The sequence below is a fragment of the Vidua macroura genome, chromosome 1, assembly GCF_024509145.1.
Source record: "Vidua macroura isolate BioBank_ID:100142 chromosome 1, ASM2450914v1, whole genome shotgun sequence".
Taxonomy (NCBI): domain Eukaryota; kingdom Metazoa; phylum Chordata; class Aves; order Passeriformes; family Viduidae; genus Vidua; species Vidua macroura.
Window position 1 is genome coordinate 56,031,044 of NC_071571.1, and position 27,982 is coordinate 56,059,025.

Sequence of the window (27,982 nt, forward strand, 5' to 3'; positions counted from 1 at the left end):
ATGACTCCTCAAAAGACATTGGTGACATTTAGATTGCATCTTCAACAACTCACAGAAAGCTAACTTCCAATTTGAGCATACCAGCTACAGGAACCAGATAGGAGGACTCTTATAAGGTGTGGCATCACATCCCAAAAAAGCAACATGCAGGTACCCAGATACTCATGACTGAAAAGTGTAATCTTTATTACTTATAATCATTAATTGATCCATCACTAGACTAGTCATTATTTTCTTTCCTTCTAAACCACTCTTTTCCTAACTGGTACTTACAGGCAATAACAAACGTAGAAGAAATTCAACAAGTGTTATTAGTTGAAAAGTGGGGTTTTTTTTGAGTCAGGCTAAAGTGTTTAGGAGTTTAAGTCTAATTCAAAACAAGTGATTTGCCACTGCCTACCGGAGCCCAGGCTAGCTCTGTGTTATTCCGGGGCAATGGCAAGTGTGGGGAACTGCGGCGTGGGTTTTCGCTCTCCCCGGCTGTACACGGCTCTTGGGAGCCCGGCTGTGGCATAGCTTCCACGTGCTGCCGGGGTTTGCTGCCGCGGATTCCCGGACATGGCTCCGTGTCTCGGGCGTGTGGGCTGGCCAGCCTCTGTTACCGTGCGCTAGGGATCCGGTAAAGAGGTAAGGAATTTGTCCATTTACTCCGTGCTTGGCAGGAACGGTTTATTGATCACGTGGCGCAGTTCGATGGAAAGACACAACCACTCCCGGCACTCGCATGGGAGAAAATGGCCCCTGGGTGCCGGCGGGGTAGGATTTTATGGAGGGGTGGGGCGAGAGGATCCACGGCCTGCCATCCAATAGGGGTGGCTGCCGTGGCGGTGACGCCAGCAACAGCGACCAACCAGAGAACCCCACAGGGGCAGGCACCGAGCCTCGGGCTGAGTGGGATCGTGTGGATTGGGGTGGCAGGCAAGGGGTTTCCCGGGGCCGGATGGGGGAGTGGTTACAGGAGCAGCAGAGGAGGAAGATCCGGCAGCAGGCAGTATGGGGCCAGAAACTGCGGGGGGGGGGGGGGGAAACAACATGGGGGATGTACAGGGGTACACAGGACTCAGCTAGCTAACACAAATAAGAACCCCCTAAAACCCAATTCCAGGATGCAACAATTCCTTCTTTTTCAAAATACAAAAAAGAAGAACGGCTGCTTGATCTTCGCTCAGCTTCTGCTCTTGGCATTTCAGCTGCTGCAACGGCTGCCCTTTGCAGATGGAGAGGGCCTGCTGCGATGATGCTGGGGTAGTTCTTCCCTGGGTGCTTGGGGATAGGGGAACTGGGACAACTTTATTACAAACATGGGGATTTGGGACACACACAGACTGGGGTGGCTGGAAAGTTTTCCTGGGGCTTTGGGGAAAAACATTTTTTAAGGAGATCGTAGGGTCCTTTTTCTTTTTGCATCGCCCACGGTTTGATGCAACCCCCTGATTGGTGGGGTCATCTGCTGCACTCAAGGGCACCCTGATGTTTTGAACTATCACCTGCACAATTACTTGATAATTCACAGCTCCCCTTAAGGTGCTGTGGCCTGCCTTACTTTTATCTTCACGCGAGGCAGGTGCGCGTTATTTTTTCAGTTTTTTGGGGGAATGGGGTCTCCCTCCCCCCCCTCTCCCCCCTCCCACTGTCCCTGGGGGTGCCCTGCACAGAAATGGACATTGAACAACAAAATGTCCTCTCTGATCACAGTGGAAGCACTGGCGTCTTGCTGGAGGCTGCTTCAGACCAGCGTTCTTTGGAGGCACAGCATCCAAGGCAACAATGTTCATGGATGCCGCTTCCAGGACAGACTTGTCCTGAACCTCTGATCCCTCCACATGCCTCTTAGCTGTCAGCTCGACCCATTCCACGGAAACTGTAAAATGCTCAGAGACCCACATCGGCTTCCCCCTCCCCCTGCTTCCCTCCCTCCCAGGTCTCCGGGAACCATGGGACTGCAGAGTCGGGGGCTCTTGTTCCCCCTTCCCTCCTCTTCCCTCCCTCCTGGGTCTCTGGGAACCATGGGAATGTGGAGGCAGGGGCTCCGATTACCCCCCCCCTCCCTTTTCCCTCCCACCCAGACGTCTGGGGCCCATGGGAACTTGGAGGTAGGGGTTCCCGTCCCCCCACCCCCTTCCCTCCCGCCTGGCTCTCCAGGGCCCATGGGAAGATGAGGGTAGGGGTCCCCGCTCCTCCCTCCCCCCTCTTCCCTCCAACCCGGATCTCCGGGACCCATGGGAAGATGGGGACAGGGTGCGGGGAACAGGACGGGGGCTGCCTCCCTCAGGCAGCGGGGTGGAGATGACAAAGCTCTCCCCGGTGGGGGAGGGCAGGGTCGGTGACTCAGCAGGGAGGACATGCAAAGGACTCGAGGGAACGCCCACACGAGGGGGAACAATGGGTGAGGGAGTAACCTGACCTCCCGAGGGGGTGGCGCCCACGCCCACAGGGAGGCAGGTTGGGGTTGGGTCAAAGGCAGGGACACCAGGAACAAAGGACAGAAAGGGGTTGTGGGAAGAAGAGACCCTGCCACGTGGCCGCCCTCCATCTTGGGAAGACAAAGGGATCAACCACGTGGCCTCGGCCTCCTCAGAAGAACAAAGAAAGGGGTTTAAAGAAACAGAACTGTGCGGGGGTAGCGCCGAAACTGGGATTTTCAACTGGGAAAAAGGGATTGGAATAGGGGTTTAGGGTCGTGGCCTCAGCAAATTGACCGATCTCGCTAAGGTGGGGACGCCGGGATGGCTTGGGGGAGCCAGGAGCACGGTCCATGTTTGTGGAGCTGCCCTGCATCTCAGATCGACAGGGTGCCCCCCCCCCCCCGCCACCCGGGTTAGGGGAAGAAGGGGTAGGAGAAGGGGATGGGGAAACAGATTCAGGGGGAGTAACAGATTTTCTGGATGGTTCTTTCCTTTCCCCAACCGAGTTTCGCATGGGGCCTGACTTTACCACATCTGAGATCAACAAATGGAATTTAGGGAAGCAGTCATCTATGGAGGGATCCCTACCGATCCCCTCTGCTAGCCTTTTTCCCACTTGCTCCCAAAATTCTGTTTTGCGCGCGTCCTCAGCAGACAGACGGGGGAAAGCAAAGAACAACCACCGGACAAATTTCTTCACTAAATTTTTTGGGTAGGGGCCCTTCACTGAGAGGATTTCCTTAACTTGGGAATAAAATTTCTTTTTTTGGGCAGATAGCACGGTCCCCATGCTTCTTCCACCCAAACCACCTCACCCCTGGGGCAGTAAAAAAGAAAAAAAAAGCAAAAACCGCAGGCGACTCCAGCGGCTGCCGTTCGTGCTGCGCGCCGCACGTCCCAACCTCGGGAACACGGCCAGCCCTCCCCGTATTAGCTGGACACGTTTCCACGACTAATACTTACCAGACTGAAGTCTCTGCAAAGAAAAGCTGCCACCAGGGTCCGGGAGTCCCGAGAAGTGTCCTTTCTGCTGCCCTCTTGCTACGAAAGTTTGCACTTCCTGTCCCACACAGGGCACACTGTCTGGTCCCCCTTGGGCGACGGAGACTTCACTGACGTACTTTGGAGAGCCCCTGCTCTCGGTTTCCCTCCGGCACGGAGCGGTGATCTGGCGCGGACTGCTGCCCGCTCTGGCTTGGCGGCGATGCTCCCCCCTTGGCGGCGCGCAGACCCAGGCTGGCAGTGGCGGCTCCCGGTGCTCTTCCAGAGCTCTGCGGTGAACCTCCGTCCATGCGATCAGCTGAGCGCTGGCCTCGGCCCTGCGTTCGGGCGCCAATTGCGGCGTGGGTTTTCGCTCTCCCCGGCTGTACACGGCTCTTGGGAGCCCGGCTGTGGCATAGCTTCCACGTGCTGCCGGGGTTTTCTGCCGCGGGTTCCCGGACACGGCTCCATGTCTCGGGCGTGTGGGCTGGCCAGCCTCTGTTACCGTGCGCTAGGGATCTGGTAAAGAGGTAAGGAATTTGTCCATTTACTCCGTGCTTGGCAGGAACGGTTTATTGATCACGTGGCGCGGTTTGATGGAAAGACACAACCACTCCCGGCACTCGCATGGGAGAAAATGGCCCCTGGGTGCCGGCGGGGTAGGATTTTATGGAGGGGTGGGGCGAGAGGATCCACGGCCTGCCATCCAATAGGGGTGGCTGCCGTGGCAGTGACACCAGCAACAGCGACCAACCAGAGAACCCCACAGGGGCGGGCACCGAGCCTCGGGCTGAGTGAGATCGTGTGGATTGGGGTGGCAGGCACGGGGTTTCCCGGGGCCGGATGGGGGAGTGGTTACAGGAGCAGCAGAGGAGGAAGATCCGGCAGCAGGCAGTATGGGGCCAGAAACTGCGGGGGGGGGGGGGGGGGGGAAACAACATGGGGGATGTGCAGGGGTACACAGGACTCAGCTAGCTAACACAAATAAGAACCCCCTAAAACCCAATCCCAGGATGCAACAGGGAACTGGCTCAACTGGGACATTGCCAGAGACAGAACCTTAGAGCCAAGTGCCCTACACTAGAGATTCCACAGCAGCACAGCAGGGACCAAGCAAAGAAATCAGGAGAGGCTCTTTTGTGGTGAGAATTCAACTCGTTTATTGGCAGGTGTCGCTGTTGAGGCAGGACGGGAACAGATTGACTCCAAGTCAGAAGGCAAGGAATGAACCAATTTATTTCAAATGAACCGCTCTATATATAGAGAACATTGTGCGGACTAATTTCATTGGTCTTAAAGTAAAAACATCTCACACCATTGGTGTGCAGTGAATGACATACGGTAGCAGAACTTATCTTGTAGACAATGTGAACAAGAAGAGAGAGATAGTGAATTATTTACATACTTTCCCAACTGTTTCCCAGGCTCTTGCCTGGCTAGAAAACCCTCTCTTTTTCTCTCTGACTGAACTGAGAATATTCAAAGGCAGGAAGAGGAAGGAGTAGAGTTGAAGGGGTCACAGGTGAAAAAGTACGCGGGTTTTTAAGCTTTCACAAAACAGGGGATGGGCACAACAAGACAACCAATGGGGGAACACTCAGGGTGTGGCTTTCAGAATAGGATCAGGGGATCAGGATGAGGGGAGGAGAGTGGGTTCGGCTGGCCCCGGGGGTAACTGGCAGGGAACATTCCAGAACAAAAGGTAGGGTTTACACTGATGGACAGGGTAGGGAAGGGTCTGGAAGGAAGGGAGGAGATTACTTGAGGGACAACTGGATAGAAGGGTCCAACTTGAGGAGAAACCAACTGTGATAGCATGGGGGGTAAAAGAACAAACAATTATTAAATCAGAACATACAGCTGAAGAGTCAACTTAATAAAATTAACACACCACAACTGTGATTGTCAAAAACTGAAGACATATTGAAAAAATACAAATGAGAATTTTTGCTTTGAAATGGTGTTTCACATTTTTTTTATCCAGCATTAAGTAAATTGCAAACAAAAAACGTTTTTAGTTAGCTCAGCTTGATCTTTTATTTTCTATCTATCCACCCCACTGCCCTACACAAACCCCAATCTCCAACAGACATTTTGCCATGCAAGAAATATACCAATTCCATGTGTCTGATCCAGAGCTAGGCATTATCCTAATTTTTTGTTTTAGTCACTCAGCCAAAGAAGCCCAGTGCTTATTACAAAATTCTAATTCACATATGTGGCTGGAAACTTTGCTGGCTTTGATTGTCCTTCTTCCTTTTGTTGTAAACAGAGACAAGCCAATCTGAATTAATAATTAAGAACTAAATTTATTTGTGATCGCGTAACAATTTAAAGTCTGAATTCGCCTACAGTCTACAGAGCAGCTCTGGGTGCAAACTGAGTCAGTGCCTCTGTCCGGTTTACGCACCACTGTATTTCTACAGAGGGTTTTTATACTTTTTATTTCGCTTTTGGCTATAAGTCATTGTGGCAAGCTGCATATTTATGCAGTCTTCTCTCACAGAGAAGGCATTTTGGCTGCTGATGTCTTCTGAGCAGTAGATTATCAGCTAGTGATGAGTCTAGATGTCCCCTCTTTGTCTACTTCTCTTGATGTTGAGTCTGGGTCCCGGCCTCGACCCCACTTGCCTGTGACTAGCTTGGGTGTGACCTAATAGCCAGCTTTTTGTGGTCATTGTTTTCTGCTGGCTAGGGCTTTTTTTTAATGCTAATTAGGTGCCTGGCAACTTAATCTGTGAATTAACATTTATAACTACACTTCATCACATGCACCCCTAACTGCACAAATTACATATATAACATTGTGGAAGGTTCTATTTGATTTGCATGGTAAGGTTTTGGTAGTGGGAAGGCCTGGGGGGGTAGCTTTTCTGAGAACCCACTAGAAGCTTCCCTCATGTCTGACAGAGCCATTCCCAGCCAGCTCCAAGATGGACCCACCCACCAAGAACAAATCTATCAATAGTGTATGAGAAATCCTCCCATGAGGAAGAAAGAGCAGCAGAGACAATCTTTGACGAACTGACTGTAACCCCCATTCTCTGTCCTCCTGTGCCCTGTGGAGGAATAGGTAGAGAATCAGGAATAAAGTTAAGCCCAGGAAGGAGGGAGAGGTGGGAGAAAGGTGTTATAAGATTTGGTTTTACTTCACATTAGCTGACTGTGATTTTATTAATAAATTAAATAAATTTTCCCAAGTCAAGTATGTTTTACCTGTCACAGTAATTGGTTAATGATCTCTCCCTGCTCTTACCTCAAAACATGATCCTTTCCTTATATATTCTCTCCGCATGTCCAGCTTAGGAGAGGAGTGATAGAGTAGCACCTTGTGTCTAGCCAAGGTCAACCCACCACACAACTCATTCCCCTTGCTCCTTGAAAAGGACTGGGGTTCTTGTTTCCATCCACAATGGAACATCTATTATGAAAACAATTATCAAGCTTTTACCCCAAACACATACAGAGGTTTGAATTATATTTGATTATCAAATATAGTGTAAGATTTTGCACCTAATTTTCTAGGTAGCTTTACTGAGTAAGTATCTAATTTATTTCATACATGCTTTATTCAGGAAACTTAATAATTACTTGGTGTAACCAAACCTTTGCCAGTGTATTCATTATATTTTTATCTGCTTTTAGGTATTTCCATAATATACTGGCAGTCAAATAACATACATTAAACCAAAACTGATCTCTTTCATCACTGATGTTATCCTAGGTCAAGTGGAATGCAAACTGTCAAGCAAACATAAAACTCAACATTAGTGTGAAAAGAACTAGAAATTGTTTGGTTTCATTAATAATTTAGGCACAATTATGTGCCAAAGCTCCAAAACCAGGATACCTTCTATGCTAATGCTATTTCTCGTCATGGAAAAATTAACGTTATACACTTGAGTCATGCTAAATTGGCGTGATGTTATTTAAATTAATTTAATAAACAAATATTCAAAACTTTTTCTCAAGAGCATTTATTCTTATTTTCCCTTGCTTTAAAGAGAATGCAAGCACTTTCAAATAGCATTTTGTTTTCTTTGAAAAAATAATCACTCCAAAATTTTTCATTCATTAGACATACCAATAACAGAGAATAATTAACTTATGATGCATATTTCTTCTTTATTTCATTGATTTCTGAACTTTGCTTCTTAGGCCTCATACATCTCTCATGCAATGGAAGAAAGAAAACACCATACTACACAGAATATATTTCTTCATGGTCATAATTATCTTTGAAAAGGCTTTCAAATGGCTTTAATAGGAGACAGGATCCTCCAGTGCTGAGAACTGAGTACTTTGATTTCAACATCTTCATTTTATTTTGAGCACTAGAAATAGCTTCAATGGTCCTTTGCAGGTGGAAAAGCTGCAGATTATGATTAAGCCCACTATAGCACTCAGGGAGGCAAGAAATACCCAGGTTTGGGGGGAAAAGCCTACAAAAAGAAAATTCACTCCTTTACATCCTGTAAGATGCTGAGTGAGTCCACAAAGCAATTAAAAAGGAATTAAAAGTGGCAGATTTGGCAATCTGTCTCAGCAACTGCAAATACTTCTGTCATTTGTGGTGGGAAAGACTGGATTATAGATTATGTGAGATGCAGTTACTCAGACTACTATTTCACCTCATCGTGCACTGCATCAGTAGTAACTGTTTTATGATCTCAAAGGCCATAAAAGAATTTGCAATTTCTTTTGTCATTTCACTCAGTGCTTGGATGGAGCTGGGTTCTGGAGGGAGCAGGGCTTGCAATAAATAAGCTCATTTTGAAAAAACCTCTGCTTTTAATTAGTAGGGATAGAAGCTACTTTCAAACACCATGTCAGCTTTGCTATGAACACTTGAACAACCTTACTAGGTTAGACCAAAAGTCCCTTTAGCTCTCCATCACCTGCGTGACAACATTTCATAGCAGACATCTTAATGGACAAAAACCAAAATTAGAGCAATGGGTGTATCCCACTACAGTTTTCTTTGTTCCAGAGGGCCAAGGCAGAGGTCAAATGTCTGACTTGGATAAACTCTGATGGATTTATCTTCCATTACTTTGTCTAATTATCTTTGGAGCCCTGGTACTTTTGTGTACTGGGCATTGAGGCAACACAAATCAAAATTTACTTAGGCATTATGTGATAAATCATGTCTTTTTATTCTTCTCAAATTTACTGTTTGATAAATTTGTTTGGTAATTCCCTTCTTGATCGTGAGAAACAGTGAGTAATTGTGCCCTTTCACATTCTTGGTGTCACTAATAATTTCATTTACTTTTTGTTAGACTCTCTCTGCAACTCTGTTTCTAGGCTAGAGTCATAGCATATGAACTTTGTGAATTGAACTTTCCTTCAAGTGTAACCCTTTTGCTAACTGTTATGATAGGATGTAACACTGACAGTGTTTATTGCAATGTGACAAGAGAATCTTAGGTTAATAAAAATGAGATAACCTCTCCTTTTTTTCCCCTTTATTTTCAATAGTATAGTCATGGATAATTGTGCTGCCATCTTGTGCTTCCTTCAGAAGTAAGTATGATTATAATGCTTCAGGAATTTGAGCAGAGAAAACAAGGACCATGCAAAAACCTCACAAACAATTCAATTCATGGGGATTCAAGCAGGCTAAATAGATGGTGAAAAAAATGCTGAAACCCCTGCCCAAAGAATCCTTAATCTACACCATATTGTCCTGCAATCTACATTCAGCATTTATTTTTTTTTTTAGGAGAGAAAAATGGGTTTTCTTTTAAATGCATTTTGAAAACCATAGGGCTTGGTCTTGTCCTGATAGCCTGGCCTGGCACTAGATGCTACTGGGAAGTGTCTGTCTTGGTTTAAAAGACAGGTGTCTGCCAAGGAAGTCTGGAACCTTCCTGGGATGGAAAATATGACCCCTTTCCTCCAAATTATTGTAATTCTGAAATTATGGTGCTTTCAGGCAAAGATATAGGAAAAGGAATAACAGTTCTTTACTTATATATATGTATGTATGTATGTATGTATGTATGTATGTATGTATATATGTATATGTATAAAACAAGACAAACAACAACAACGGCAGCAACAACAAACAAAAATCAGAAATCCAGTAACAGCCTTTCTCGGTTGCAGGCACTTTCCCTTTTGGTGTAGTTATGGTCACAGCCGGCAGGGGCGCTGTTGGCTCAGTGCCAGAAAGGGCAGGTGCGATAATTCCCCGCGGCTGCAGGGGGCGCTGTGGCGCAAGCTCAGCCACCTCTCCACATGGCAATGGGGGCTTGGGTGGTGAGAGAGAGGGAAAAGGGGCTCCCCTTGCAAAACTTACAGGGAGCAGCCGGTCTCAGTGCCTCTCCGGGTGGCGAGCTGGTCTGTAAGAGGAACCTTGGAGTAGCAGGCTGTAGCAGCAGAGGCAACCACACCCACAGCAGGAATCCAGGTGGATGAGGGGTGTCGAGTTAAAGTATAGCAAAACCCCCAAATTAGTGGCAGAAAACAGCTAGGGCAGGGCGACCCGGGGAAGAAAGAGAAGGTGGAGCGAAGGTGTATTTCAGGATTTCCCCTGGCTTTCACATCTTCTGTGTGATGTCCTGGGGATGTCCACGGCAGCCGGAATCCCGCAAGCAGCCGGGAAGTGCTCCCTCCAGGAGAAGAGTTGGGGGTCTGGGTTCCAAGCTTCACCTGAGACACCAAAGCAGATGGTGAGGGTCTCTCCCAGTGAGGTCAGGTGTTGAAAAGGTCCCAGTTCAATGATCACTCTTGCTAGCAGAGGCTTACGCACAATAAGGAGAAGCAGTGAAGGACAAAACTCCGCAGTGGCAGCAAATCCTTCAGGCAGCAGAAGTCCAGCACCAAAACCACAGCCGTCAGCCCTCTGATCCCCAGAGAAAGAGAGAGAGGGCTGAGCCCAGCTCCTGACCCCCAGCCGCGGCTCATGGTATCTCTGTGCTTCCAAGAACGCTGAGCTTCTCTGTCAGCACATTCACTCCCCCAGCTGCAGCAAGACTGTAGCAAGCTGCATCCCTTCCCTCCCCTTCCCTATCCTGGCCACATCTTTTGTTCATTCTCATCTCTTAGGCAACAAATGGGAGAAGTCCCTGAGAGAAAAAAAAAACAAAAAAAAAAAACAAAACAAAAAAAAAATCCTAACCTTCAACAGTGTCCTAAGCCCTCTAAGCCCTCTCTAAGCAGCACTGTGGTTTTGGCAACTGGAGAGGAAGGGGTGGAGGTAAAAGGCAGGCATTTATCTGGAGCAGCAGAACTGGCCGCTATAAGAAGCAGTACTGGGAGAGGTCAGCTCTCCACTTCCAGTTGGTGGAACCAGTATCAGGTCTCTGAATTATGCTTAGTGAGGAGCAGTAGTCAATACAGAACAGATGTTTCTGAGTTAGTCTAAACTCTCACCTCAGTCTAAATGCTTCTGTGTGTCCTCCAGCTGTGTTGAGAGAGCAGATTTTGAAAGTTTGATCTGGAGCAGAATTTGAAAGTTTGAATTAGACAGACAGAATAAATGCCAACTGTTAAAATGGAAAGCTCTTCTAAGACTTTGGACTCTAAAATATCATTAATTACTGTGCAAATCTAACAGTCAGCTTCCTTGCTGTATGGCTATACTGATACACTTAGTAATTCTGCGTAAAAAAAAGATGAACTGCAGTGTATTTCCATTTCAGTATGTCAGTCTGTATAGATATGTAGCTTCATAGTCCAGCAGGCAAAAGCTAAAAATGCCTTGGTATAAACTAGAAACTGATAGCAGAAATGGACTCAGAGTGGATGCTGGTATCACAACATGGAAAAGTTTTAGAAGTCTCTGGCATTTATATTAGTGATCAAAGTGAAGGCCGGTACTCAGCCTTGACAAACAATATAAGTTCATCAGAGACATTGAAGGACTGAGATGTGTATTCAGGCAAGGCTATTTCATATAATGATAACCAATATATGCTAAGTGGACTACTTAAAGTCTTAGGTGTTCAGAGCACTGCATATTCATTCTTTTCCCTCTTTCAACTACCTCTGTTGATACATGCTAGTATTTGCACTAGAGCTATTGTATTTAAATGAGAAAGAGGCTGAATCCATCCAAAGCTTGGATAGTTTAAAGTTCTATTATATCCAATGGGAAATTTGGCTAGGAAACCAAAACATCTGCTCCACCAAGCAGAAAAACAATTCAAAGCAACATCTGTGCTGTTATGTTCTTACTGGAGTTGATGATGTAGCTAACAGAAATAAAAAGCTATCACAGAATCATAGGAAGTTAAGGGGTTGGAATGGACCTTAAAGATCATCTAGTCCTAACCTCCCTTGCCATGGACAGGGGCACCTACCTCTAGACGAGGTTGCTCAAGGCCTTAGCCTATCTGGCTTTGAACACTGCCAGGGTTGGGACATCCACAGCCTTTCTGCATTGACTCGGTTCTCCATAGGCAGGGAACTTCCAGAGAATGGAGAGAAATGCATTTTGCCTTGCTTCATTAACAGGGATGCGAGGGTTTAAAATTCTTGTAAGTGTGGATGGCATAGGAAGAGAAGAATGTGTTAGGTGGTATTTCAAACTCTGTTTCAGATCCCTGGTGTGATTCAGCAAATCCTTTAAGAAGTTCAGAAATACATATTGCTCAAATATGTCATTTAGTTCATCTGCCCCAAATAATTACCCTTCCTTCTTGATCAGTTTTTTCTCTTTAAAATGTGGCTAATTTTAAGTGTCATGGGATTGTTATGATCCTGTTAATGAATGACCGTAAATCAGGCTGAATGTTTTAGTTGGGAAACATCACAAATTTACTACTGTTGTTATGGCTGTAACTACTGCCTATTGTACATTATGCTGGAAATGTGACAATTCAGTCTAAATAAATAAAATAAAATGCTGAAAGCCTAATTCTTTTAAATGGTGTCTTAGAATTGCATCAGTGAGCAAGATTTTGTAGTAGCAATTTACAGGGGACCATCCTGAAAGGAAAGCTTCCCCTGCTATCTGCGTGGTAGAAGATACCAACTCACTAGTAGATCTGTGCAGCCGCTGTATACATTCAACACAGACAATGCAGTCCAGCAGCAAAGATCTTTGTTTCAGCAGTCATTTTTCTCTCTTGCCCAAATACCATTAAAAAAAAAAAAAAAAAAAAAAAAGACAATAGATTATTGAGTGCAAAAGAAATTGGTTTCCTGAAAGGAACCAAAAGATATTTTGATGCAATAATGTCTTCCAAAGCATGCCCAGCCCTACAGGTAAATTCATCTCTCCTTGGGCTGAATGTGCTTGGTTGAGAGACTCTTTCAAATGCACTTTCAAACTCTGGTGATATAAGCATCATCAGAATTACAGCAGGTACCAGGTGTAATCAGGGAGCTGTTTAGAACAGCCAATATAGAGTTAAATATTCATGTTCCTGTTTGAAGACTTTTCAGAGGATTTCTAGAGATGGTTATGAGACAAATTGGATAGGCTGTCCTATTTAATTAGAAATTGTCCATTTTCACTAGAAATAACCAAAAATTTTCTTGTCTGTACTTCTTTCTCAAGGAGATCTGTTTATTGTGAAGATGCACTTATAGTATAACTACATAGAAAACAGTTATGTTTGTACATTCAGGATAATATTAGTTAAACATAATCTAATTACGAGGCCAAGGGATTATAAATATTTGACAGAGGAGTCAAGCAGATTGTAAAATGTACATATTTTGTTGTATCTTTGGTGCCTCTCCATACTTAAGGCTGTGTTTTTCGCTGAAAGCTCAGTGGGATCAAACAGCTTTTAAAGTGTAGCGTTCTTTTGTGTTTGGAGCATTTTCTTTTTTTCCTTTCAAACCACATGTACAACATTCTTGCCTTCATAAGTGGAAAGGTACTGGAAAAGCTGTTATTCAAAGATGATCAGAGAGCCCCACAGCAAAGAAACCTATTAAAACCTCTATATCTAAGCATGCTGGACTCTGTTATGCAATCTTCTTGATTCCTAAGTTTGAATTCTAGCTGGATCTGTCTGATCATAATAGATTTCAATTTGTTTAGGACAGAATGATATTTACAGTTGTGCCTGTAAGAGATATTGACGTGCCTCACCTTGTACCCTTTCAACAGTTAAGTAAACTTCACTGCTTGCAGAAAATGAGGCTGTTTAAACTGATACCCTTGTTTTACTTTCCCAGATTATCTACCCCTTGGACAAAGTGGAGAAAGGCAGCATTTGACACTTTTCTATTCATTTTATTTTTTTTTTCTTCTTTTTCCAGATACAGAAGAGTAAAAATATATTAAATAAGAGATTGTAAATCTCTTTCATCATTTTATCTGACCTTCTTCATTCCTGTTCTCCTACTCCTGCAAAGACCAGATTCTGGGAAAGGCAGAAACACTGGAAAGACTCCTCCTCTCACTGGCTACTTCACAACTAATGACTCTGGTTCAAGGATGGGGGCCTTGTTTTTTTGGTTAATTTTGTTTGTTTGTTCATGTATATATGTTTTTTATTGTCGTTTTTTCTGGAAGGTTTCTTGTTAAAAGGTCGAATTGTGATTTCATGATGCAAATTGTTCCATTTTTCTGGACAGGCCAAGAAAATAGAAAAAAGTATTCTTCAAAAGCTGGTTTTGTCCTTTGCTATGCCTCAGCTTCTGAAACCAACACTAGGATGATGCAAAAGAATATAAAAGAAAAAAAATCAAAAATTCCTTGATAATAATTCACATTTTCTCTTTCTTTTCACTGAAAGCCTTTTCCAATTGCTAGTAGACAGAATTTGACATCAGTTTTACCCCTATAGAAGATTTTATTGATAAGAACATTGAATTCATAGAGCCATTTGACTATTTCTTGGGATTTTATATCATTAGCACTTAATACAATGATAGAAAAATGTTTTTCTTTCTAAACAGCAGTCAGACTCCCTCATCCTTTGATTTTGTTCTTTTTTTGAAGTTAGGAAAGGAATAACCAATGAAAGCAATATTCTCTTGGGGCAAATTTTGTTTGTCAGACTCTGATCGCATGTATTAATGTATTATGTGATGTGCCTGTGTAACTTGATATTGCAAAAATTTATCTGTTTCTCACATTTTTTCATGGCCCACCAGTAGTAGCTGTTTGTCTGACCTGAAGATCTAGGAGGAGAGGAGCATCAGGGAACCACATGGATCAATTCTTACTTTCATCTTTCATCACCGATTAAATGGACAGTCCAATGAAAAGGAAAAGTATTGTTGGATAAGGATGGAAAGAAAAAAACTAAAATAAGAATGTATGAGGAACATCAAGCACATTTGTGTTTCTGGCTTCGGATCTTAATAGGAATCCAGCTAATTGTAAGCAATTTTGCCTGTTTGTGTGGAAGTCAAGACATACCCATACATACAATATACATATACAATACATACAACTATTTTTGCTGAACAACTTGCTGTTCAGGATGAGATCTTGCTGTATTACTCATATATATATATTTTTCATACTCCTGTCATGGAACTTTTCTATGTAGAGAACATGCAAAATGTTGGCTTAGGAAGGTCAATCTTAGTATTTCCTTTTCATGTTCAAAAGCCCAGAACTTTGCAATGAAAATCTGGGTCTCTGTTCCTTCTTAAACTGTGCATATATAGGGAGGTGCATCCTGTGACACTAGGAAAAATTACAGCAGTAAGCTTAGACTAAATCCATTTTAAAAGTGAACACATTCTTACTTAAGATTGTTTAGTATTTCTGATTCTCATTATTGAGGCTAGAGATATTTTAAGGGTTTTTTTCTACTCCAGTTTGAATTTGTTCAAAGCTAGAGATTTACCTTATGTTTATGCTGTGAAAAGGCTGCACTTCAATCACATGTTCTCAGAAAGAAGTACAAAAAAAAATCTTGACGTTTTTGGAGCTCTCAATTGACTTCACTGAACCAGCTCATTTAAATGAAACAGAAGGGGAGACAGTGTTCCCATTTGTGAGTTTGTGGTTCAATAGTAGCTCTGGTGTAAATTTTTGGGGAAAGTGAAGGGCTCGGACAACAGTGGCTCCATCCACACTGAGCACATTCCATGTTGTGGCAGGCTGTCACCTCTTAGCATTTTTTTTACTACTCTTTTTCCTCCTCCATCAGCATTCAGCCCCAATGAGAGTAGCAGAATATTAATTCCAGCCCTGAGCAGGTTCTTTGAAGGCACACTGATCAAATAACAATAATGCTGAACTAAATACCACAGTGGTGACAGTCTGTGCTTAGTTAGACTTCTCTGCGGAGTCAGGGGAAATATACCCTAATAGAGTGTTTGTTCAGAGGTGCAAAATTATTTAGTCAGTATTTTTTGTTACTCTTACCTTTTTACAGGGGCTAAAGATGCCTTAGATTATGCACACTAAAAAAATTACATTTTTTGAAAAAAAGATATACTTTTCTTCACCTGTTTCTAATATATACTTTCTTTTATTTTCTTTCTTTCTTTCTCTTTCTTTCTTTCTTTCTTTCTTTCTTTCTTTCTTTCTTTCTTTCTTTCTTTCTTTCTTTCTTTCTTTCTTTCTTTCTTTCTTTCTTTCTTTCTTTCTTTCTTTCTTTCTTTCTTTCTTTCTTTCTTTCTTTCTTTCTTTCTTTCTTTCTTTCTTTCTTTCTTTCTTTCTTTCTTTCTTTCTTTCTTTCTTTCTTTCTTTCTTTCTTTCTTTCCTTTCCTTCTTTCTTCTCCTCAGTTCATCAGTCAGAACTCCATAGTTCATCATCAGAACTCCATAGTTCGTCAGCCCTTGTTTATCATGCACTGGCACAAAAGTGTGAAATCAGGCTGGAAAACATTTTTCCTTGATTATTAGGGTTATTAACTATTGGCAGGAGCTAGTAAAGGAAGTGGTAGATTTGATATCTCTTGGGGGCTGCAAATCAGACTTGCCATTCAAGAAGAGATGCTATAGGGAAAGTTTCTGATCTCAGCACACAGGTGTACAGCAAAATGCTTTTTAATACACAGACAGTCAGAGATAGGCCTAACAGCCTCCTTCTTTTAACTTATTTGTGTAAGCTACAGTGGATTATAAGCATTTCTTAGATTATTTTTGTTGTCATTTTAAAAAAGAAGTGAAATCTATTAGCTGGGAAAAATATATAAAGTGAAACTGAAATCTAGAAATCAAAACCCTACAAAGAGACTGGGCCAGGTGAAAGCATATATTGTGGAGTTGACTCCTTACTTTTCCCCCTCACCTTCCTGAAACATTCTGCAGCCCTGTGCAGGTGCATCATGAGCCAACGTATGGGTATGTTTGGACACCTCCCAGTTAAACTAGAGATCAGCCACTGTGCAAATGTGTAAAATAATAATAAAAAATAATGATAAAAAATACATAGCTGCATTCTCTTACTTTATTCCAGAAAGGAATCAATCAAAAACTGGAAAAGGATTAGGTGTTCATCAGCTAATGGCCCATGTTTATAATGTGAGAAAGGATTTCTGTTTTTACATTTTTATCTAAATTTCCCAGGTGTATAGAAATTATGTTTTCAGATGACTTTCTTTCCCATCCTCCGTAAGACTACACAAGCAATGAATAAGCCAAAAATTCTTTAAATATTGTGTCCATACCATTTGCCTCATGCTGAAATTCTACAGAATTATATGGGAGCACCCATCTGTAGGCACAAAGGAGCCAGAGTGCATTTTGCAGAGGGCAGCACAGGCTAGGAAGCTGTGTGATAAAAATTACATTCTTCCATCTCTGCAGAGAGACTGCAGGTGCTCTCAAAAAGCTCTGCCTAGCTGAAAGAGCACCACATGTCTTCTGCTTCCCAGAAACTGATACATAGTTTGAGAGGGAGAATCCAGGCACTTTCCCCTCCTAAAACAGAGAGGATGCAAGTATTGGGGTTTTGTTCTTTATCTGGGATTCGTGTTCAGGGAACTAGTAGACCTTGCACTCATAGTGCTTGGACTTGTTTGTGTTACCCCAGCTTTCAGTTTTGTCATCCGGGTTCTCTGATAATGGTTGCTTCCAAATCCCTCCCTATGTTCCAAGTTGGTTTTACCCTAAGTTGTATCCACCCCTGATGTAAACCACTCCCCTTTCTCCTCCCTTTTACTCTCATTGGATCTGACTCTATAAACCACCCCCCTTACTCCTCCTGTAAGGTTATCCCATTGGGAAATAGGTGGAGAGCATCCTTCAACTCTTTTACTTTTCTCCCTGATGCTGGTAAAGTTAATCCCACTGTAGAGCCACAGCTCTGAAGTTCAGCTCCTGGTGAATTCATCCTGGAGTTGTTCCATACACCTTGGCGTTGGCTGCTGGTGTTCTAAAAGAGCTAGCTAAAGACTCCAGTGGCTAGCATCAGGATTCCTGAACACACTATAGAAAAAGAAGTGTCAATATGTTTTCAGAGAATTATAGTATTAGAGTAGTTTTGGTTGAAAGGGACATAGAGGATATATAAATCCATCTATTCCAAAGCCTCCTGCAATGTGCAGGGACATCTTCCATTAAGTCAGGTTGCTCAGACTCATCCAATCTGATCTTGCTTCCAGGGATGGGGCATCTACTGCCTCTCTGGGCAACCTGCTCTAGTGTCTCACCAGCATCTTAGTGTTTCATTGTATCCTGCTAATTATTTAAATGTCTCAAAGAGCAACAGATTAGGCATGTCACTAATATTTTCCATGTTTGAGAAAAAAATATAGATAAGGGAAGCCAAGGGATAGATAAGGGAAACCATTTTATTTTTCCCTGGTAATAAAATATGTAGTAAATAAAAAAAAAAAGAAATGTTTCAATTTTAGATTGATTTAAAACATTTCAGATTAGTCAATCTCAGCCGACTGAAGCTAGCTGCAGCCTTTTGTATGCTCAAGCTGGAATGAACACATTCCTATTTATACAGTAGGATGTTTAGCATCATAATGAATCTGACATTTGGGGACCTGATGGGTGGATTAAAGAGACAAATACCTTTTTCTTGGTGTTTCTTTTTTCAAGCATAAATTTTGTAGTTGGACAGAAGCTTTCCAAAATGTAATTGATTATGCTAGAGAAGAATGGTATACAGCAGTGTTTTTTGCAAACTATCCTTCGAGTACAAAAATATTTGTATGTGTATTTACAAAGTCTTACAAGCTCAGTCTGGAAGCAAATGTATTTCAAATTAGATAGCTGATAATGCTATGCTGCTTTGTAATCAGGTCCACAAGCTCACCTAGCTAAAGGTAAATGCTACCTGAATTTTCTGTTAATCCTTGCAATTTCTACAGTGGCTCCCAATGTGTTGAACTAATGGTGATCTCAGAGCTTTACTGGCATGGTGTCTGAGCATCATCACTCAAAAGCAGAAACATGCTAGCTGAGGAAGAGAAGGATCACTGTGGCACTGACTACATGCAAATTACTCCATGGACCTGACATCAGTGCTGGCCAGATAGAAAGGAGGAAAAAAAACTTTGTCCTTCCACTTTTCATAAGTCATCTTCATCTGAAGTGAGTGCAGAGGATTTTCCCATTTCTGTTACCCACAACATGAGCAGGTGTTCTCAGTCTCAGATTAGTGTCAACTGCGCAACCTAATAGGAGGCTTCTCCTGCTCCCATGGGTAGACAAGTTTTGTGATCTCAGATATCCCTTTTCCTGTCTTACTACTGCGTAAAAGCAAGGTCAGCACAGAAGCTGCACAGGTGACCACTGCCAATGTAATTATTTTATGTTAAAATTAAATGCTCTCTGGGCACGTCCAGCTGATGAGACTGCTTTCCTGTTGCTGAAACATCTGTATTTATCCCTAGTAAGCACAAAGGATTCTGGTCTGTACCCAGGTAGGACCAGGATGCAGGCCTGTTTTGAGGCATCAGCTCACCCTACTCTGCAGACTTAACCACCAGGTAGAATAAAACTTACAAGCAAGCTGGCTGAGGACCTGAAACTCAGTTTTAGCAAATGTATTTACCCTTACACTTAAGTGCAAGACAGCACACACTCACAAGTTTCATAGCACACTCTTGGCATTTTGTATTATTTTGGTCTCTTCCAAGCATATGTGTATTATAACACCCTGAGTTTAGATGTTATCCAGTGGCAGGAGGAATATATATAATTCTGTTGTCTTTGCTGATGGTTGTAGGAGTGCACCTAACAGACCAAATTATTTATGGCCATTGGGGTTTTCTAGCGATAAAATCTAGCAGCAGAATGACAGAGTAAGCATTTTGCTTTTCTTCTTGATTGGGTGATATTTTTATACAATTTTATATGCAATTTTAAAAAAATCCTTACTGTTGGTCTTGTAATGTTCTTGTTAGGTTTTTACCAAATCTTCTGGTTTTCTACAGGCCCAGATTCTCACAGTAATATTTCACTGCCCTTTTCTCCTCCCTATTCTTACTTGGGAGACAAAAGTCATTGCATTTGCAAATAAGCTTAATGCAAAATAATACTTAGGGTCTAACGACTCTTTTAGTTGCACTGAAATCAAAGGACATTGCATGCAAAGTTCTTCTAGTTCCAGGGCAGCATCTGGAGACAAAGACTAAACAACAAAAAACATATACAGCTCACCACACACAGGACATTCTGTGTAAATGCCATCAGGGTGGGGCCACCTTCTTTTATTATGGTAGAAGCTGATTACACCACCATGAGTTCTATAAATGGCAGACTATCTCTCTTTGTTTTGATGATACACTTCAAAGTCATGCCCTAGTGCACTGTCTACCTTCAGGTGGGCACTGTGGATTATCTGTGACAGTAGATTTCACTGTGCTTATGGTTTACCTGACAATGACAGGTCTTAAATATTAAACATTAAACCTCTTGGTAGGAGCAATAAGGGGAAATTAACCAAATTCAAGCATCTTAGTTTTACAAAGTAACCTTTTCTCAGCTAGCATTTTGCAGCAAATTCCATGTATGAGATTGATAATAAACTTCAGAGTATTTTTATATAAGCAGAATTGATAATAGACACATCTTCCCTGAGCTGAATTAAGATGAGCAAAAGACTCCTGTTCTGTAACATTTTTCAAGGAAGAAAAAAAGGCAGGTTGTTATGCTATATTTTATATTCAGAAAATAGAAAACAAGTTAAAATGCAGGCTGAAAACAAAACTCAGCACAAGTTTGCTCCTGGGACTGAGTGGGTAAAGTAATGAAAAAACTTATTTGGCTTGTTAAGACTCATAAGGAAAGAAATGGAAAACCAAAATTGTAATATGTAACATACATTATAAAGTAATTTGTGCTAAATGAAATTAAAAACCACAGCTTCTTGTGTACTGAAACCAGTGTCAGGCAACAAGCAAGCTAAGTGATAGAAATCCAAAATGCCAAAAAGACACTGTCTCCAGAAACTTATATTCCAAGGGATTTCTCGTCTGACAAGACCCCAGCGGGAGACATTTTTGATAGGCATCATCAGAAGCTTATCCCGGAGATTTTTCACTTGATAGGATTCCAGCAATTTTCCACTAGTTCCAGGAAAAGCAGGATAATATGCTAAAGAAGACCCCCTTCCAAGGCCCAAGAGACTGTATAAAAATAGACCCCTTAGAACTGAGCCTCGGAGATCTACGGGGACTTTGGTGCGATAGAGGCCAAGTCCTAAGTCTCTCTGACACTGATCACCTGGCTCAGAGTCGAATCACTTGTGGCTTTCCTTTTATTTCCAAATTTATACTTTGATCATTTAATCAATTTCTTTAATTGGAGCATTCATTTATAACAAAAATGAATGACACCAAGTAATGGCAAATATTCCCAATTGTTCTGAAACTGATTTTTAACAATATGTATTTATTGTTCATTCTTGATTTGAATTAAGAGGCTTGTGGTCTCTAAAACATTTTTCAACATTTCCAGTTTTTCTGTAACTGAGTTTGCGTATGTTCATCCTATTACCAAATACAAACAATGAGATCTCCCCTGTATTTGAATTCAAGTTGTAGAAGGGTTAATTTTTTTCTTTTTTTATTTGTGCTTTTTACATGTGATGCAGGCATGGTGCTTGCTGTTTACTTTTCAGTATCTGGCTCCCCAGAGAGGCCTAGTAATAATCAAGCTGTTTTTAAGCATAGTGAGAATGTTGCTTGGACAGCTGTTATTTCTTACCACTTTCCCCCCTGGGAGAAGTTAATGTCATTACCAATGTAATTTCTAAAGATAGGGAAACTGAGGTAGAGAATTCAACTAGCTTATTTAAGGACCCCAAGATAAATCTCACCTTTCAGCTTTTCTCTTGACTGAAATCACAATCTGTGAGAATATCTACACCAAGAACAGCACACTGCAGCTCAGCAGCTTTAGGCAAGTTATCAGTACTATAACTTGTTGGTTTATCCACAGTTCCTTTATCGGGAATTTTGGTGCCAATTTCTGTCAGGAAAGAGTTGGAATGTTTAACCTTGGGATTAGGCTTGAGTCAGGCTAGTCTCAGCATTCTTCAACACCAAAAGCAGCTTGATCCCCCTTCTCCATCCACTGCTGACAACTTCTGCAAATAAGATAAAGGTAAAGCTGCCCACTTAGGCCGAGCATCTTTCTAAAAAGGCTACTACTTTTGATCACTTAGGATTTTCTTGCAGGTGGCATTTCGAGGTCTTGCTCTTTGGAGAGATCTTGGAGAGGCCTTGCTTTTTGAAGAAAAACATTGTTTTAAGGAAAAATTGAGGAATGAAACATTCATGTCTCACTACATCTATAATTCTCATGTAATATAAGCAGATCTAATATTAAAACTAATTCATTTTTATACCTGTTAGCATATTTCCATTGGTCTTTAGTTTATTTTTAATAAGCAATGCTTACACAGGACTTCTCATTCATTTCTCCAACTCTGTCCCAATTTGTTGTATTGTATTTTCATATCTCAGGTTGTTTCTGTAATGGTTTGCCCCTGTATCCCCATATGCCCCGATGGTTTTACTCTTAACTGCCTCTCTCCTTATATGTCCATCCCCTTCTCCTCCTCTGGAGTCAATCAGCAGAAAACTGCTGAATCATTCCCCTGTCCCCTCCCTGATGTCTCATCCATCACTCGACTCCCCATCCCACCTATCTGGAACCTTCCCCTAGGGGTGTCGAGTGATTGGGCAAAGGCCAGGGATCCCTCCTCCCTGCATTCGCCATTGGGGATTGTATCCGTCTGTCTCCCCAGTTTCCACTCCCCTAAAATCCCTCATTGGTCATGGGGTGATCCCCCTCCCTTGTCTCCTCTCCGGTTTATAAACTGTTGCATCTTGCCCCTCGGGGCTCTCATTGGGTTGCTCCCCTAAGGCTCACAGCTCCTCAGAGCATTCAATAAACCTTGGAATTTGCCCCAGAAGAGAGTCAGCCTGTTTTCCTTCCACAGTTGTTGCCAGCTGCTCCTCCAACCAGGGCTGACAGCGTGAGCACTTGGCCCTCAGCCGCTCTCCAAATTCCGCAGGAACATAGGAGACTGTCCCCCACCACCAGCCATGTCATCACTGGTCAGGCTGACCAGAATGGATTTTGGATGGACACGGCAGCACCACTTTTAACCCACTGACCTGTTAATGAGAACCTGCAAAAAGCAAATTGCACATCTCTTATGTGTGATATTTCTGAGCCTGTGGACCATTGTTATAATAAGCAGGTCGGGGAATAAATGCAGAAGAGAATGTTTTGGCATAAAGCTGTAAAGCCCCAAACAACTTGCTCCATGAAGTTTTGAACAAGGCTTAGGGTTGTTCATGTACTCTGAGTTAGATGCATGAGAGACACACGGACATGATATTCTCAAGAGGTCAAAATAACAAAAAATACTTCATTGGCAACTTCAGAAAATCAGAGAAAATTGGCAAAAGGTTTAGTACCACATTCAATCAGCATAAAACACTTCTCAGTGCATGAACTTGGCCCTTCACCTTAGGAAATTCTAAACCCATTCTATTTTAAGTTACCTGAAAATTCCAAGAAGAGAGAATTAGAAGAAGAAAGAGAAACAGGGGAATTAGAAAAGATACAGAAAATAACACACATAGCTACCAAATTCTGAATTCCAGTTGTGTTTAGATAGAAATTCCAGGAGGTGGTAGGGTGAAGACGTTATTTCCTCGTTTTCAGCCTTAAATACCCCTTGGCCTTCCTGGGCCCATTCCCCCAGGTGAGACTTCTGGTCATTTGGCCACTCAAGACTTTGATATGGGGTTCCAGAGGTGGGTGAGAAACATTGCCTCCAGGGACTGGCAGGATCTGCCAGGCCAGGATACAGGCTCCAGGGGAGTAGGGTGTACAGGGGTAGTGCATTGCCTTGCCAGGGCAAGGGTTGACCTACCCCTTTCCCCACATACATGCACCCCAAAATGTCTCAAGACATCAGTCTTTCCAATCTTTCACAGCTACCAAGTACAGTCCCTTCATTATGACTTGCTAAATGACCTTGCGCAAATTCTTATTGTGTGCCCGGTTTCTTCATTTGTTTGAGAATGATAACATTTAATCCCCTGTAAACGTATCTCCCTGCATAGGGATCTCTTAACTGTTTTGATTAGAAAAATAGCACTAGGGAGGATCCACCTTCAAAAGAGGGGAGCAATCAACCTAATAGTGTTCCTTTTTTGCAAAAAGACATTGGATTTGTTGCCTGTCGTGCTTTGCTTCCAATAGCAGCACTCACTGTGATAATGTCACCCTAAATTATAGGAAGGTGCCTTCTGTCTGGCACTTCCAGAAATGACTAGCCAGTGTTTTATCTCTCTCTTTGTTAGAAACCTACTACCTCAGTGTATGTTTTCGCACCAATTGGATTAGGGAGAGAGTGGAGGTTTTTCTGACTTGGCTATTTTAACACTGGTAACTTCCTATCCATGCCTTGTTACCGTGGCTTATACAGCACCTGTTTGTTCTGGTATGGTTTGCAAGTCTGCCCTTTCTGTGCAGTTATTTACAGTATGTGCTGGGGAGTAGATAATAGTACAATGTTTTCCATGCATATAGTCCAGTGCTGATGACATATTTTGTTTACAATCATTATTGTGTTATTTCTCTATGTTCTATGTTGTATTGTGGTTTTTATGTTCTGTTTCTGTGATGGTTTGTTCCTTTACCCCCCATTTTCTCCACAATAGTTTTACCCTAAGCTACCCCCTCCTCCTTTTATGTCAATCACCTTCTCCCCACCTATGTTTCACAGAAAACTGCTTAGTCATTCCCCTGTCCCCTCCGTGGTGCCTTGTCCATCACTCGATTCCCCATCCCACCTATCCAGAACCTTCCACAAAGGGCGTCGAGTGATTGGGGGAGGGCCAGGGGCCCCTCCCTTAAACCTTCCCCGTTGGACTTTGTGTCTGTCTGTTTCCCCACCTTCCACTCCCCCAAACTTCCCCATTGGTTGGTGGGTGATTCCTTCCCCTTGTTTACACCCCCCTTTATAATGTGTTACACAGCCCTGATCGGGGCTCTTCATTGGCTGTTCCCCTGGAGTGCAGAGCTCATTGGATATATATAATAAACTCTGGACTATAACCCCAACAAAGAGTCAGCCTCTTCCCTCCACAGAATGTTGCCACTTCTCCTCTGTCCCAGGGCAGGTGACCATCCTAGCTGCTCCCCAAACCTCCCTGAGGAACAGGGGAGTGTCCCCAACAGCTGACCATGCCAGCTGGTCGGGCAAGCCAAGGTGGGCTTCTGGTGGACACAGCGACAATTCTATATATATCTTGTTTTGGGAGGGTTGGTTTTGCTGGAAGCGACCACTAACATGTAGTTAAGAAACAGTCTGGTGTTAACACACACAATTTTCTAATTGAGTAAATGTTATTGTCTTGCTGGTTTTTGTGCAAATTGCACTCAGCATCTTGAATTAAAAGGGGAAGCTTTATCACATTTTGTTTAATATCACTTCTAAAGGAGTGAGGGTGACCAAAAAAGGCACATGTGTGTATGATCCCATCCATCTCTTTGCCAGCAGGTTGGTCAGTCTGCCTCACTGCTGTGTTTTGAATCGGTACCTTTGTCAATTTTGAGAGAGGAAGAATCACCCAAGAAGTCACACAGCTGGTCAAGTTTTATGAGGTGAGGTAGCCGCATACAGGAGAGAGCCCTGACAGTGTCCCTACCTTGACTTGACCACAGTCAAACCAGATTCTACTGGCAACTCAACAACCTATCACAGCACTATAGGGAGCCCAGAGGCCATGGGCGCATCTGCTGCCTCTTGGAATGACTCCTTTTTCTGAGTACAAAGAGGTTGAACTAAACATTTCTCCAAGGAACCTGGACTAAGTGTGATGAGAAAGCAGGGGTATTGATGTATTGATGTATACTGCTGTATTTATGTATCCAGGTTATTATCATTTGCAATCACTGAGTGACCATATTTTCATTTCTGTGGCTTGGAAATGAAAGTGCATGTAGATCTCAGTGTATTGGACCAGCCTTACCCAAGACCCCCACCATCTTCTCCCAAGGATCCAGGGCTGATCCCAGCTCAGACTGGGACTTTCAGTCTGTGTGCCCATCTCTGTCCCTGATTCCTGGGTGGGCCTGGGACCTGCACTGCAGAGAGCAGTTCTCTAGGATTGAGCCCTCAGACCTGGATCTTAGCTTGTCATAGAGAATTCTAGGAGTAACATGCTCTGTTCTATTTCTATATCTATTTATATTTCTAATTTCTATTTCAATTTATTTCTGCTTCTATTTCTATTTCTTTCTATTTCTATTCCTTGCAGACCACGACTTAAATGCTGAAAAGCAATTTCATTTGCCTGAAATGCCATGGGTTTTTCAGCACCAAAAATGCTTTCAAGGACACATAACACAAAGGCTACTACTGGAATCAGGATTTTATTTTTTGGTTTATTTATTATTATTTTTCTGAAACCATTTCACAGCCCCTGCTCACAAGTGTTAACACAATGCCCATGTGTAGCCCAAAGCTGGGTGATGCATCTCAACTTAGTTTAAAAAAAAATCCTTTGTAGTCTGTCAGTCTAACAGAGCTACAGAAAGCAGCAGAAGGAATACAGACCAAGAAAACCCTGTTTCCTGAAGAGAACATGAATAATTAGTTTCAGTAACAATCACACAAAGGAAGAAGATAAAAGAAGAATGAATGTGGGGCACAACAGTCTGTCTTCATGGTGCATGAGCAGCAGGCAGCAACCCGGCCAAAAGGGACTGGAGGAGCTTGACCAGTGGTCAGATTTGATACAGCAGAGGAAGGCAAAAAGTCCCCAGGGATGAGTGCAAATCTGCCCAGGGGGAAGATTGCTTCCTGACCCCAGCATTAGAGGTTGACTATTCCCTGAGCATGTGAGAAAAATCCACTATTGAATAATTAGTATGACAAGGATTTAAAAATAAAAGTCATAGCTCCAACAGTGGAATATTTTTTGCTTCTTAGGATTCCTGCTAAGAGCAATGACTTGCATTTTTAAATCCTTGTCATATTAATTATTCAATTGGTCATTTTGCAAATAATAACTAAGCATAAGACGAAAATATTTTGATGATGGTCATGGTTAATTTTTAGGTCTATCCATGTAAAGAGGTAAGAAAGCAAGATGTAGGTTCAAATAAACAGAGTCAAGAAGTTGAGAATGGTCAGATAATTATGTAGAGCACTTCCAGCTTTCACAATGGCCTGTAGTTTATTGGGAAATCAGACAAAATGCCTAAATCACCTATTCCTGAATTCTGAGAAACATTATCTCAATTCAGATTTATTGCCTTAAAATTACCTTGACCAACAATATTTTGAAAACAATGAAGTGTTTTGCTATATGTATGTAGGTAGGTAAGTATAAAGGTGCTTCTTCATTTAGTTTTGGCAGTTTCATCTACTGTCTAAACTGTTGTTTTCTAACCATAAGACTGTTCTTTCCTGTGTTGATGTAGTCTGCTGAGATGTAAGAATATGGGTATGATTTCAAGATCCAGTATTCTATAGTGCTTAATTGCCCTACTTTCAATTTTGGAGATGCCTATGTTTCATTTTAGAGTTTTACATCTATATTTATTATTTATATTTTTAAACTTTTTTTTTTTTCTGTGAACGTTTTCCTAACTGTCTGTAACTGCCCATTAACCCAAAAGAATCCTGGCTCTTAGGCTGAGAAGCCCTCCTTTGCATAGACAGGCTGTGGGATGGATAGAGCTCCTGAGGAATCCATTTCTTCTCCACAAGTGCGTGAAATCTAGGCACAGTAACCATCACTGTTCTTCCTTTGTCACCACCAGCCACCAAACCTCAACTGCATTACCTCAAGGAGGCCATCTCACAACCCAGGAGACGATTTCCCTGTCTTACACAAGAAACTGGAGGAACATCTGGTGAGAGGTAATGTGTTTGACAAGAGGGGAAGAATGAAGAAAATTCAACATATTCCCCAGAGTTGGAATAGGAAATAACAAAAGAGATAAAAGAGGCTTCTCCTGGAATGGCAGACAGAGAACATTGTGGAACCATTCCACAGGCTGTACTGCATTGACAGCGACTGCAATTCTAACTAAAACCAAGTGTATGATTTAACTATATGATATAATGGACATTTTGTTAGAAATTACTTCAATAGCAGCATATGCTCACTTAGTACTAAAATATTGGTCTGTTACCTTAAAAGAATTACATACACAAAGTAATTGTATGTGACTTACCACCTGTCAAATTAAGTCAGTGCTTTCCTAGATTGTTGGTTTCCTTATG

General features: G+C 42.4%; 1 protein-coding gene across 1 annotated transcript in view; it reads left to right on the forward strand.

Annotated features, from left to right (window-relative positions):
- Positions 1-27,982, forward strand: part of LOC128805229 (dual specificity calcium/calmodulin-dependent 3',5'-cyclic nucleotide phosphodiesterase 1A-like) — a 360,529-nt gene that overhangs the window by 310,465 nt on the left and 22,082 nt on the right. Inside the window, 2 exon segments of the mRNA XM_053973819.1 lie at positions 27,517-27,542; positions 27,544-27,616. Coding sequence (XP_053829794.1) covers positions 27,517-27,542; positions 27,544-27,616 — 99 coding nt within the window.